We start from the raw sequence: 12,675 nt of genomic DNA, 5'->3' as shown, positions 1-12,675 counted from the left end.
TGTTATTGTTGTTTTAGATTCAGCAACTCGTTTTCTAAAACAAAACACAGTATCAACTATATTCCACTGACAACTTGGCTTCAACAAAAGGCCAAGACCCTCCCAATCTCCTCTCATCGACGACAATAGAATGATGTCATTATTCCCCACAAATGGGAACTAATTGTCTTCAGGAATGTCATGAACATTCGTTAACATGTCCCGGAACATCTCTATTTTCCTATTTTCCGTTCTCGAGTGGACAAACCATTAACGTAATAGATATTTTTTCAAGTTTAGAGGGGCACCGGATGAGTATATATTCTTTTTTTACATCTGCTTAGCTTTCGAGTGACATGCCGGCCCCAGGGGCTCTTGCTTTCAATCATGGGGCTCGATTCAGATTCACTTTTATTTCCCCTCTTAATCCATCACTCATCATACATCTCGCTTATGACAATCATGTAAAACAAAACACCCTGAATAGATGTTAGGGATCTGTCCTGTGTGGTCTTTTCTCACCTTGGTAATGTACAATGTTATATATTGGATATCAATTAGTTTATTTGCATTTTCAAAACAGAATACTCACTGAACTAAATATGTCATAATAGTTACATAAGATGAAGATGGCACATATATGACTCTTATAAGAATAACATAATGTCATATAGGCTAATTGTCCAACACTTATCTTGTATGTTTTGATTATATATCTTCTAGTTTGGACATATATCCTCAAGTCTTGGCCATATATCACACTAATTCCATTCCAGCTCTATTAATTCTTGAACTAGTTTTTGTGTCAAACTTTTGAACTGTCTTAATTGGATTTTGAGCTAGATGAAGTCTGGGTTCCAAGCCAGTGTAACGTAATCAAAGTATTAGAGTGTCGTGTGTAAGGTTAGCTTTGATTATTTCGTTTATCCACCGCTCCTTTAAGACGTTTTTTTCACTTTGTCAGTTATGTTGCGGTGTTCCATCACCCATTTTGGGCAATCTCCTGTGTTCACTTTAAGGGTTTTCTAACATTTTCATCTGATTACATAGTCTCATAAATTATATTCCGCATGTGGATGAAGAACAACTTGAGTGGCACTTTTTCTTTAATTACTATGACCTTCCTGATCTGTTCTTGGTTATTCTTGACCTTCCTGATCTGTTCTTGGTTATTCTTGACTTTCCTGATCTGTTTTTGGTTATTCTTGATCTTCCTGATCTGTTCTTGGTTATTCTTGACCTTCCTGATCTGTTCTTGGTTATTCTGGACCTTCCTGATCTGTTCTTGGTTATTCTTGACCTTCCTGATCTGTTCTTGGTTATTCTGGACCTTCCTGATCTGTTCTTGGTTATTCTGGACCTTCCTGATCTGTTCTTGGTTATTCTGGACCTTCCTGATCTGTTCTTGGTTATTCTTGACCTTCCAGATCTGTTCTTGGTTATTCTTGACCTTCCTGATCTGTTTTTGGTTATTCTTGACCTTCCTGATCTGTTTTTGGTTATTCTTGACCTTCCTGATCTGTTCTTGGTTATTCTGGACCTTCCTGATCTGTTTTTGGTTATTCTTGACCTTCCTGATCTGTTTTTGGTTATTCTTGACTTTCCTGATCTGTTCTTGGTTATTCTTGACCTTCCTGATCTGTTCTTGGTTATTCTTGACCTTCTTGATCTGTTCTTTGTGTGCTACTACTCCTGGGTTCTTGCTTGATTGCATGATTCCTCTTTCCAGCTTTAATTGCAATGGATCTCCTTTCTCTATCTCCTTTGTCTCCTTTGCTTATTGGAGAGGGGAAGGGAAGAAATTATCAGGGGAAAGCGCCAAGCTATTACGACTATATAGCACTTGGATGGGGTCAGGATAAGGATTTCGGTCGGGAGAAAAGAATGTTGCCCAACCATTTGGAAGGTCGGGGATTACAACGCTGACTTGCATGAAGCGAGACCGTCGTTCTACCGTCCTGCCCAAGTGTTTGGCATATTGGCGAGTGGCACTCAATATATATTACGGTGCCTTCCGATATACATATTTGTTAAATGAACAAATCCTCAATGGCTGGGACGAGGGTTCGAACCTACGTCCAAGAGGATCCCAGACGCTGCCTTAATCGACTGAGCTACGACATGGTCAAAAGAATTGCAACTAGAAGTTCTACTGAAACTTGGATCCTGCAGCCTCTCCGAGACACAAAACAGGGTTTTACACAATTCCCCCATGATAATTACACAATTCTTGGACGAAGGTTCGAATCCTCGTCACGGCCCTTGTGGATTTGTTCATTTGATGCGTCGCGCTAATGTGATTTCTGTGTGTAATGAAGTAAGGGCGAAGAGGTAGAACAGTTTATTGATAGAGCTCGAGTGTATGGGAGAATTCTGTAAAACCATGGTTTGTGTCTCGGAGAGGCTGCAGGATCCAAGTAAGTTCAATAGAACTTCTGGTTGCAATTCTTTTGACCATGTCGTTGCTCAGTTGATAAAGGCAGCGTCTGGGATTCTCTCGGACGTAGGTTCGAACCCTCGTCACGGCCCTTGTGGATATGCTCATATGATGCATCACGCTATTGTGATTTCTGTGTGTACATATTTGTTACATTGTATTCCATTCAATTTAATAAAAATATCATTGTACTTCAGATAGGAAATCATTTATACCCTTATGTTTTTAGTATAAATAAATCAACTTTGCTCTCTACTTCCTAGATATCTGTTATTTCTGTAAGCGCGTCTAGTTTGTCTAAAGTGTTGTTTATATCGTAACCTCTTTAAGATGCTAAATGAGGGTGTTCTGCCTCTCCTCGTCCACTAACATATAAATTATATTAGAGGACGAAACCTCATTAATCAAACCTCATTAATGACACGATGATATAACATATAATTTGAAAGTAAATGACCTTTTATGAAATGCGTTTCTCTCATCATGTCTGTGAACATCACAGCGATCTCTCGAATGGGAATTATTTGATGTCTCAGGAGCTCACAAAGGGCAGATAGTTGTTTAGCATACCCTGTTCATCTCTGTTCTCTAATGACATCCCAGACACTATCTTTCTTCCAGATATTCTTTCCCAAGAACGCTAGTCTCCTCCTTACTTTAATGATTAAAAACGACAGTATCTTCCCTACTTTCTTGACCAGTAACGGAAAGTATCATCCTCAATTTCTTGTCTACGAACTGTCAGTGTCTTTCAGTGTACGTCTGCAATTCTCCTACTCTTCCTGTATTTTGTAAACACATTAACGAACTTTACACAATCTTCTCTTTTGCGTCTTGACTTTTTTTTTCCCTTCATTCACTTCTGTCTTTTCAAATCTCTCAACAAAACCCATCTCACTCTCGCAAGGATGCTCATGGGCCCCTTCTCTTTCTCTCTTCCTCACAAATACGCTCCTTCCTATCTCTCTGTCTCTGTCTCTCTCTCTCTTTCTCTCTCTCTCTCTCTCTCTCTCTCTCTCTCTCTCTCTCTCTCTCTCTCTCTCTCTCTCTCTCTCTCTCTCTCTCTCTCTCTCTCTCTCTCTCTCTATATATATATATATATATTTCCCTCACATGGAAATTCATTTTCTCTTTCTCTTCCAAACGTGTACTCTCGTCTCTGTTTTTAAGAGCAATAAGTTTTTCTCCCCCTCGAGCAGTCTGCCCTCTTTCTCCCTTATGTATACTCCTCTCCCTTATGCATATTCTTCTCCCCTATGTATACTCTTCTACCTCTCCTCCCAATGCTATATAGTCGTAATAGCTTGCCTCTTTCCCCTAATAATTCCCTCCCTCTCTCCTAACGAATAATCTCGCTTCCCTATTCTCTCTTTTGCTCCTTTTCTATTTATTCCTCTCTTCTCCCTCTTTCCTCTCCTCCGCCACACTCTCCTCCGTCCTCTCCCAGCCTCTTGCGTCCCAGAGGAATCTGATATTTCTCGTGGAACGGAGGAAAAATCCACCTAATTGTTAAAGTTCCTACGGGCGTAAAATCCAAAGGAAGAAGTTTTGACAGGATATCATTGCCACATGTTCTGACCGGGGCGCTTCCTCCCCGATTATTTTCAATATTGATACCCGCAAAGTGAATTCAGAAAACGGCTCGCTAATCATTTAGCTCTATCATATTCCCGGAATTACTGACGCAAATCCTGGATGGGAGCCGGATGGCAATATCCCGGGCTCTCGCGTGCAACCTGGATCTTCGGGGACGGGTGGTGGATGGGTGGGAGGGACGGGGATGCGACGGAAAGTGGGTTGGGATGGGGGGAGGGGGGGTTGGTGGGAGAGAAGGGAGGGGGTGGTATTTGCGAGAAAGCCACAGGCATAGCTCGTCTCTTATGACAAAATTCTCGTTTGTCCACATGACGTGGTTCCGACGCTCGTCAGAATACCTGAACATTCTGAGGTGCTCGTCGAAGCAAATATTCACCAAACTTCACAATGTGTTTAGTAGAGAGTACTTACAAATTATTATATATAAATATATTCAGAAAAAAAATAATTAATTAATATTTCAATGTGCATAACTTCTAAGTGCCTAAATATTTTTGTCATCTAATTAATATCACTTGAGGAGGTCGTTCCCTTATATTAAACGCCTACTTTTCTTGACAACTTTTTCTCCGACACCCTCTGCGCGCAGACGAGGAATATTGCCAGAAGTTGAAACAGAATTCCCCGCTGGAAATTTTATAGTAGAGTAAAAAATTTACAATTTAACCAGGCGGGTGCAGACCAGAGCCAAGAATGGTTATACATTATTGGTGAATGAGAAGGAGGCCTTACGGAAACATGAAAAATAACACCACAACTCTATGGAGTAGTGGTGTTATGCCTTTATCCTTTAACCGAAGATAACATAATGCCTCCTCACAGACTATACACGTGTGGAGGAGTCTGAGGGTTTGCAAGGGCTTAATTTTGAGAGAAAGAGTTTACAAAGAGAGCATTACAATGAGAGTGGGGCGAGTCATTTCAGAGAGAAAAATAATATTGATGCAGACTGCTTTAAATACTGGTTTTTGTTCTTCTCGTGATACAAGCGGGGTTTTTGGTTGCTGTCGAAGGCTCTACATCAGAGTACATTAACTAAGAACTTTGTCAAAATCAAATTGTAATCAAAATGTATATTCCACTTACCGGGTGACAATTCTGTAGTGAAAATCGACATGTTATGTTTCAAGATCCGATGAACTAAACTCCTCTTAAACTTTTGCTTTATTTAATAATCAGTCAAATATGGAAAGATAAAAGTGGGACAAAAACACTGAATTTGTACCATCTTTTGAAAGAAAAGTGACAATTAATAGCCTTTGAAGGAAGATGTTTTAAGTGGAGCTGCAGAAAATTGCTGACATGTGAACTTTCAAGTTCTCCTTAAGTTTTACTTAAAATAAAGTTTTTATTAGACCCCCTGTTAAGGCGGCAAGCCCACGTTCGACCCACAGCTCAGTGTCCGATACCCAACTCATGTTCAGTACCCAGTTCATGCTCCTTACCCAGTCCATGCTCAGTACCCAGCCAATGCTCGGTACCCAGCTCATTCCCAGTACCCAGTCCATGCTCAGTACCCAGTCCATGCTCGGTACCCAGCTCATTCCCAGTACCCAACCCATGCTCAATACCCAGTCCATGCTCGACAACGCTGACATTGATTCCTTCCAGGCCAGCGATGCGCCACTGGTGACTCCCGTCCACACCAGGGAACAACACACAGGAGATTTCTCACAAGTTTAGCGATTATCAGCACGGAAGGGTGACCAGAGTCTCTCCCTCCACCTTTGATTTCCCTTTGGTTACGTCTTCTTTAACTTTACACACACTCCTTGGGACCTTCAAACATCTTTTGCAATTTGTCCATCCAAGATGTTGCTACTGTGTCGTCACGCTTATACTGTTTTGGAGTCGGAATGTAGCTCTTGGTCTCTTCCTTGCATCGCGTAAGGGTCTCCTGTCAGACTCTTGCGTCCTTAGCAGACACGTGAATGTGCGTCGTTGTAACAGAAAAGGACAGAAAAGAGGTTTTCTTACGTAGGTCGTCATAACAGAAAGGCATTTTACGCATGCCAATAACGTGTGCGTTGTCAGTGCTGGAAGGGGAACGTTATGTAAGTGGTTCTTGTGCAGGATAAATGGTTGTAGACTGGTATACGAACCTTGCATGTAGAGACGGGTATAGGAACCTGGGGCCAGATTCACGAAGCAGTTATGCAAGTACATTGAGAACGTATTCCTCTTCTCTCAATCTTTGACGGCTTTGGTTACATTTTTTAAACAGTTTACAAGCATGAAAACGTCCCAATCAACTGTTGTTATTGTTATAAACAGCCTCCTGGTGCTTCGGAGCTCATTAACTGTTTAATAATTGTAAACAAAGCCGCCAAAGATTGAGAACAGATGTACAGATTCGTAGGTGCCTCAGTAATTGCTTCGTGAATCTTGCCCCTGGATCATTATCTACTGAGTTGATGGTCCAGGACGGATCGAAACGTCGTCGTTTCTCCATCTTCTGATGTGTGGTTCTGTCATCTAGCTCATAGATCTCCAGTAAACTCCAAAATAATCCAAAAAATGCTTTTTTTCTCTTAATGTGAATACATTTATAACGACTTGATTTGTTTTCTTCACAAAATATAACAAAGAAAATTTCTTGATTTTTTTTGGAGGTTGTTTCGAGATTATATGAATCCGTGGCCCGGCCTGTGGCCCGATCTGTGGCCCGGTCTGTGGCCCGGTCTGTGGCCCTGTCTGTGGCCCGGTCTGTGGCCTGGTCTGTGGCCCAGTCTGTGGCCTGGTCTGTGCCCGGCCCTCGTGATAGACGAACTGGTACATCCAGGCTGTTGAACTCCGCGACACGCAGTCTGACGTATGAATCACAGCGCGGTTGATCAATTACTCTTAAGAGGTGTTCATCAATTTCCCTGTTGATCGTCGAAAGAAGTTTTGCTAGTTATGCCTTTTTTTTATTTAGAGGGTGATTGAACCATCCGCACTTTTCCCAAATTTCATCACATTTTTCTACGGAATCAATAAAAGTAAATGTGTAACTGCAGGCAACAGTGCAAGTAGATATGCGAGTGCAGAGCAACTCTTCGAGTAGATCGGTAACACGTTCGGTAACACGATCGGTAACACGTTCCTGCGTGTGATTAAAGGCTTATATGTGAGGGGCCAATTGCACTTCCTGTTCCCGTCTTGCATAAAACTGTGCGTATGAGAGGCAGTTTATATTATTTTCTCTGTAGGTCTTTAATTAGATGAAGGAGGAAGGTAGAAACTGCCTAAACTACTCTTATCTTTTTGAGATGTATCTTATTATCTAGATGAGTATTTTAACGAGATTTAGTGATTTCAATTCTTTTCAAAGTAACGTTTTGTTGAATTGATACTTATAGGGCAGTTTGGTGTATAAATATTAATTTTAAAGGTAATTTTTTGTATTTTATTTTTATAAATTATACTTATTCATTTATTTATATTTATTCATTTTAAGTGCTCATTTTAATGTATTAATTTTGCTGGTAAATTTAGGTTTTCATTATATTTCCTTGGAAAGTGAGAACACGGTAAATTCCCTTAAATACTTACATGTATCTCACACTAGAACATAATTAAGTATATAACAAAACTGTAGGCAAGTAAATAATATAAATATAAATTGGTAAAATAAAATATTTGATAATAAAAGATTCCTTCGCTCAGAAAGCGAATGCAATAAAAAAAATATACAGCTCTCCTGGCCACTGGACACGAAGCTAAATAAAACCATGTCTACTATTTAAAAAAAATCAATGTTTGTGCTCGCTATATTTTTTCAAATGCTGGTGGTCCAATTTGGTCAGTCCACTCGGGGCTATTATTTTTGCTTAATGAAATGCAATATTTGTCCAGTGGGTCAAAGGGCAGGAGGAGGAATAGGCAGAATGGGAAAAAAAGGTCTTTTTTATACAAAATAGAGATGATGGAGAGAACTCCTCATCTTTTGAGACAAGATCGAGATAAAATAGGAAAGTGAAATACGTATGAAAATCTTTGAATATCGGAACATTTGGCGTAGAGCTTGAGGTTAAAGGTATAGGACGTCTTTGTCGTGGTAGGGAGGCCATTGGTTAGCGACAGAACTTCAGTTTAGCGGTAAAGAGCCTCAAGTTAATGATTCAGAGTCTGTGGTCAGCCCTTCAGATCCTCTAGCTAGGGGTTAGGCCCCTCAGGTTTATTATATAGGACCTCAGGTTAAAAAAGTAAGGCCAGATACTAGGAGATTTGGTCCTCAGGTGAGTGGTAGGGAATGAAGTTAGTGGTGAGGACTTAGGCTAGTGGTAGTGTTTCATAATATTGATAGGACCAAATAATAGTGGTAGGGCCACATGATAGTGGTAGGAGCACAGGTAAATAGCTAAATTTCTGTTAATGAACACCGTCTGAAGAACAGTGAATGACAAGGTGGTCCAAAGTATTCACTTTGACAAAGTGGATATAACATTCACTATAACAAAGAATGACAAAGTATCATGAGGATCAAATATTTCATCTCATAAGGGATGAGAGGAAATATTTAACACGAACTGGAAGGTTCAACAGGGCTAATGATACAGTCTATAAGGATAAGTGGAAAGTGTGAAGTGTAGTAAGTCCTTGACTGTAGAGCCACGTGCAATTTACACATGTAGGCAGTATGAGGGTAAAGGTAGACAAGGCAGGATCAGTTTACACATGCACACAGTACGAGGGGTAGTAGTATACAAAGGTACACTACAAAAACACCCAAGTTTGCTTTCACTCTCTAACTGCACGAACAGGTGTTGCATTGATCACATGGTACGAATGAGTTACTGTGTGTGTGTGTGTGTGTTTGTGTGTGTGTGTGTGTGTGTGTGTGTGTGTGTGTGTGTGTGTGTGTGTATGTGTGTGTGTGTGAACGGAATGACAAAGAGAGAGAGAGAGAGAGAGAGAGAGTGGGCAAGAGATAGAATTATCAGGGGAAACGCCAAGCTATTACGACTATATAGCACTTGGAAGGGATCAGGATAAGGATTTGAGATGGGACGGGAAGGGAAGGGGGAAAGGAATAGTGTCCAATCACTTGAACGGTCGGGAATGGAACACCGACCTGCATAAAGCGAGACCGCCGCTCTACCGTCCAGCGTCTAGCCAAGTGGTTGGATAGAGTGAGAGAGAGAGAGAGAGAGAGAGAGAGAGAGAGAGAGAGAGAGTATAAATGCAGAATACAAGTAATGATTTTTGGATTGTTTTAGAAGAAACCCCTTTAGCAGAATAGTTTTTAGATAAAGATAAAGAGTGAAACTGAGAGCAAATGGAAATATGGTCACTACACAGGACTATGACCTCGGAGCACTGTCCATGAGGCCGCTGTGTGTGTGTAGTGTGACGTGCTTTGTCCTGCACGACATATTGCTAAATAATAAGTCAGCTGCAACAGTGGCACTATTGAAAAATATCATCGCAGGGGTTAAAATTTGCAAGCGATATCGTGAAGCTAGAGATGTTGCTATGACAACGCTCACTGCATTCACCTGGTTACCACCTTGCCAATCATCTGGCACTCTCGACCATCTGTACCCCTAGAATCATCATCATCATCATCATCATCATCATCATCATCATCATCATCTTAGGCCGTTTTTCTACTCTACTTTTAAATGACATGACAAAAGAATGATCGGAATATCGTATATTTCCTGGTAGAGGAAATCTGTTTTAAATTATTCCATCACCGGAGTTACTTGTAAAGGTGAGCCTCACGCGGACCCAACACACTTTACCACTTCCCAGTACACACTTATACTTATACACTCCATCATACTGCAACTCGCATCACCATACTCCAGTACACACTACAATACTTAAAGAAGCTCTACCAGGCTTCACTTAACCATACTTCAAGAAGCTCTACCAGGCTTCACTTAACCATACTTCAAGAAGCTCTACCAGGCTTCACTTAACCATACTTCAAGAAGCTCTACCAGGCTTCACTTAACCATACTTCAACAAGCTCCACAATGCTCCAATACACACTACAATACTTCAACAAGTTCTACCACACTTTTAGAAGCTCAATTGAGTTAATATTTTTTTAATGGACTAGAAATTTGTGTAAAAAAAAAAAAAACATATTTCGAAAGTTTCATCTACATTGAAACGCATGTTTTAAAGTTTGATGAGAATGAGTCACAATCAAACCCATTCTCTTGTTTAGATAGTACTTATTGTGACGATTGTCAAAAGTCATGAATTCGTACGTACTTACCTTTTAAATAGTAGTATACTGACTAGTAAGGAATTCTTTTAAAATAAATTAATTCTTGTAAAATATGTATATAAATTTTAAAATAAAATAAATGTTTGTGTTTGCAAAAACACCAACTTAAATATTCCTAGGCCTAGAATAGCACACATATGTACTATATTAGGCTTCAGATATCATTTATTAGGCCTAGGGAGGTTAGGTTAGGTTATTTTGGTAAATCAATACAAGTAAAAAATAGTTTTCCAGGTTTGTCCAACTCAATAGTTTAGATTGTTTCCTAATTTTTCTAGTTTTAGATTAGTTTTCTAATTTCGTTGTATGTCGGTATATATATACCATGGTCCTCATCATTACTGTAATTACTACCAAAACAGGAGAATGGGTTGAACAGTCATACATATATCATTAGATGTGGTGTTTGAATCTTATGTATCAATGTTAATACAACTGGGTGCTTGATTTTGTAAAGTGTGATGCCTGGAGGATTCTCTCCTTTCTTCTCTGTTTGCTTACTTTGTGTGTGTGGTATTTAATCAGGCCGCCCTCTCCAACATTCACAACGTCACTACACTTATGTGATAAATTTCTCCGTAACTAACCTATCCGAGGGCACACCAATAGAAAACGGAACATCACGTCAATTTTGCTAGCCGCTATGTATTTTTTGTACATACATTTTTGGGCATTATGAGGGATTTATTCGTCAAAACGCCATGTTCTGGCAACTATATATTTATTGTGCGTTACGTAAGTGTTATACGCGTTACTGGTAAAAGAAATGTTTCATTAGAAAGTGGTATATATATATATATATATATATATATATATATATATATATATATATATATATATATATATATATATATGTATATATATATATATATATATATATATATATATATATATATACATATATATATATATATATATATATATATATATATATATATATATATATATATATATATATATATATATATATATATATATATATATATATGTCGTACCTAATAGCCAGAACGCACTTCTCAGCCTACTATTCAAGACCCGATTTGCCTAATAAGCCAAGTTTTCATGAATTAATGTTTTTTCGTCTACCTAACCTACCTAACCTAACCTAACCTAGCTTTTTTTGGCTACCTAACCTAACCTTACCTATAAATATAGGTTAGGTTAGGTTAGGTAGGGTTGGTTAGGTTCGGTCATATATCTACGTTAATTTTAACTCCAATAAAAGAAAATTGACCTCATACATAGAGAAAAGGGTTGCTTTATCATTTCATAAGAAAAAAATTATAGTAAATATATTAATTCAGGAAAACTTGGCTTATTAGGCAAATCGGGCCTTGAATAGTAGGCTGAGAAGTGAGTTCTGGCTACTAGGTACGACATATATATATATATATATATATATATATATATATATATATATATCTTTCTACGACTCTGAATTCTTTGACGAGTCATGAGGATAAGACGAACAGCACCGAAAGAAAATTATATTTTTGTATTAGAAGAATGTTTTTCGAGAGAGAGTGGCACTCTTCCTGCTCTCATTCTTGCACTATACCTCTACCTCCTCCAGCTGATCAGAGCAACACCGCTGATGTTGCTGCTGAGATGACTGAGATAACATTGATATTAACATTGTAGTAGGGTTAACATATCTGGATATGATTTGCATTTTACTTGTGTTAAAGTACGGAAATTATCAGGGAAATGTGCTAAATAAAATTATTTTATTATTATCATAAAATTACCTTGCAAGTGCAATGAGGAAAAGTATCTGTGATTTGAGGATTGAGTGCAGGGAATCATTGGTTATAAATGTCTAGTAATTTGATGCAAATGGGAGCTGTTAATGTGTTGGAGGAAGTTTTCAATTAAGTCTATTTTTTGGAAATTGTAAATAATAATTATTTAAAATCCAGACTTAAAGTATATATATATTTGAGGTGGATAACAACGATTCTTATCACTCAGTTTAATAGTAGGTCAAATTCTACGTACCCATATCATGAGGTATAGGAGAGGACGAGAGTTCTTCAGAGATATTTCTCTCGCTTGACACTCCCACAATTTTTTTTTCCTGGTTGACACCCTCAGAGATTAGTTCCTGCTTGACACCCTCAGAGATTAGTTTCTGCTTGACACCCAGAGAGATTAGTTCCTGCTTGACACCCTGAGAGATTAGTTCCTGCTTGACACCCTCAGAGATTAGTTCCTGCTTGACACCCTCAGAGATTAGTTCCTGCTTGACACCCTCAGAGATTAGTTCCTGCTTGACACCCTCACAGATACACCCTCATGCTCTCATTCAACCGTGTCACCTCTCTTGTATGTCACGCCGCTGCTGTGTTACGCCTTGACACCCCATGTAGTGTCAAGGTCCTACTCATAGGTCCCACAGTGCCACTGATGTTTATTGTCATCCAAATGTGTCCCTGAC

At 39.0% G+C, this 12,675-nt stretch overlaps 1 protein-coding gene across 1 annotated transcript; it reads right to left on the bottom strand.

Moving 5' to 3' along the window:
- Positions 1 to 1,021: 1,021 nt before the first annotated feature.
- LOC138352486 (ribosome-binding protein 1-like) lies at positions 1,022 to 1,693 on the bottom strand. Its single transcript, XM_069304983.1, has one exon. The coding sequence runs from the start codon at positions 1,691 to 1,693 to the stop codon at positions 1,022 to 1,024; it is 672 nt and encodes a 223-aa protein (XP_069161084.1).
- Positions 1,694 to 12,675: the final 10,982 nt, after the last annotated feature.

Source organism: Procambarus clarkii, chromosome 53 (assembly GCF_040958095.1).
Source record: "Procambarus clarkii isolate CNS0578487 chromosome 53, FALCON_Pclarkii_2.0, whole genome shotgun sequence".
In the NCBI taxonomy this organism is placed as follows: Eukaryota; Metazoa; Arthropoda; class Malacostraca; order Decapoda; family Cambaridae; genus Procambarus; species Procambarus clarkii.
The sequence above is the reverse complement of the archived record's forward strand: the minus strand, read 5'-3'. Positions and strand labels throughout refer to the sequence as shown.

Bases quoted from the DNA above. Each gene is read 5' to 3' on its own strand.
- LOC138352486 (XM_069304983.1), bottom strand. From the start codon at position 1,693: ATGCAATCAAGCAAGAACCCAGGAGTAGTAGCACACAAAGAACAGATC.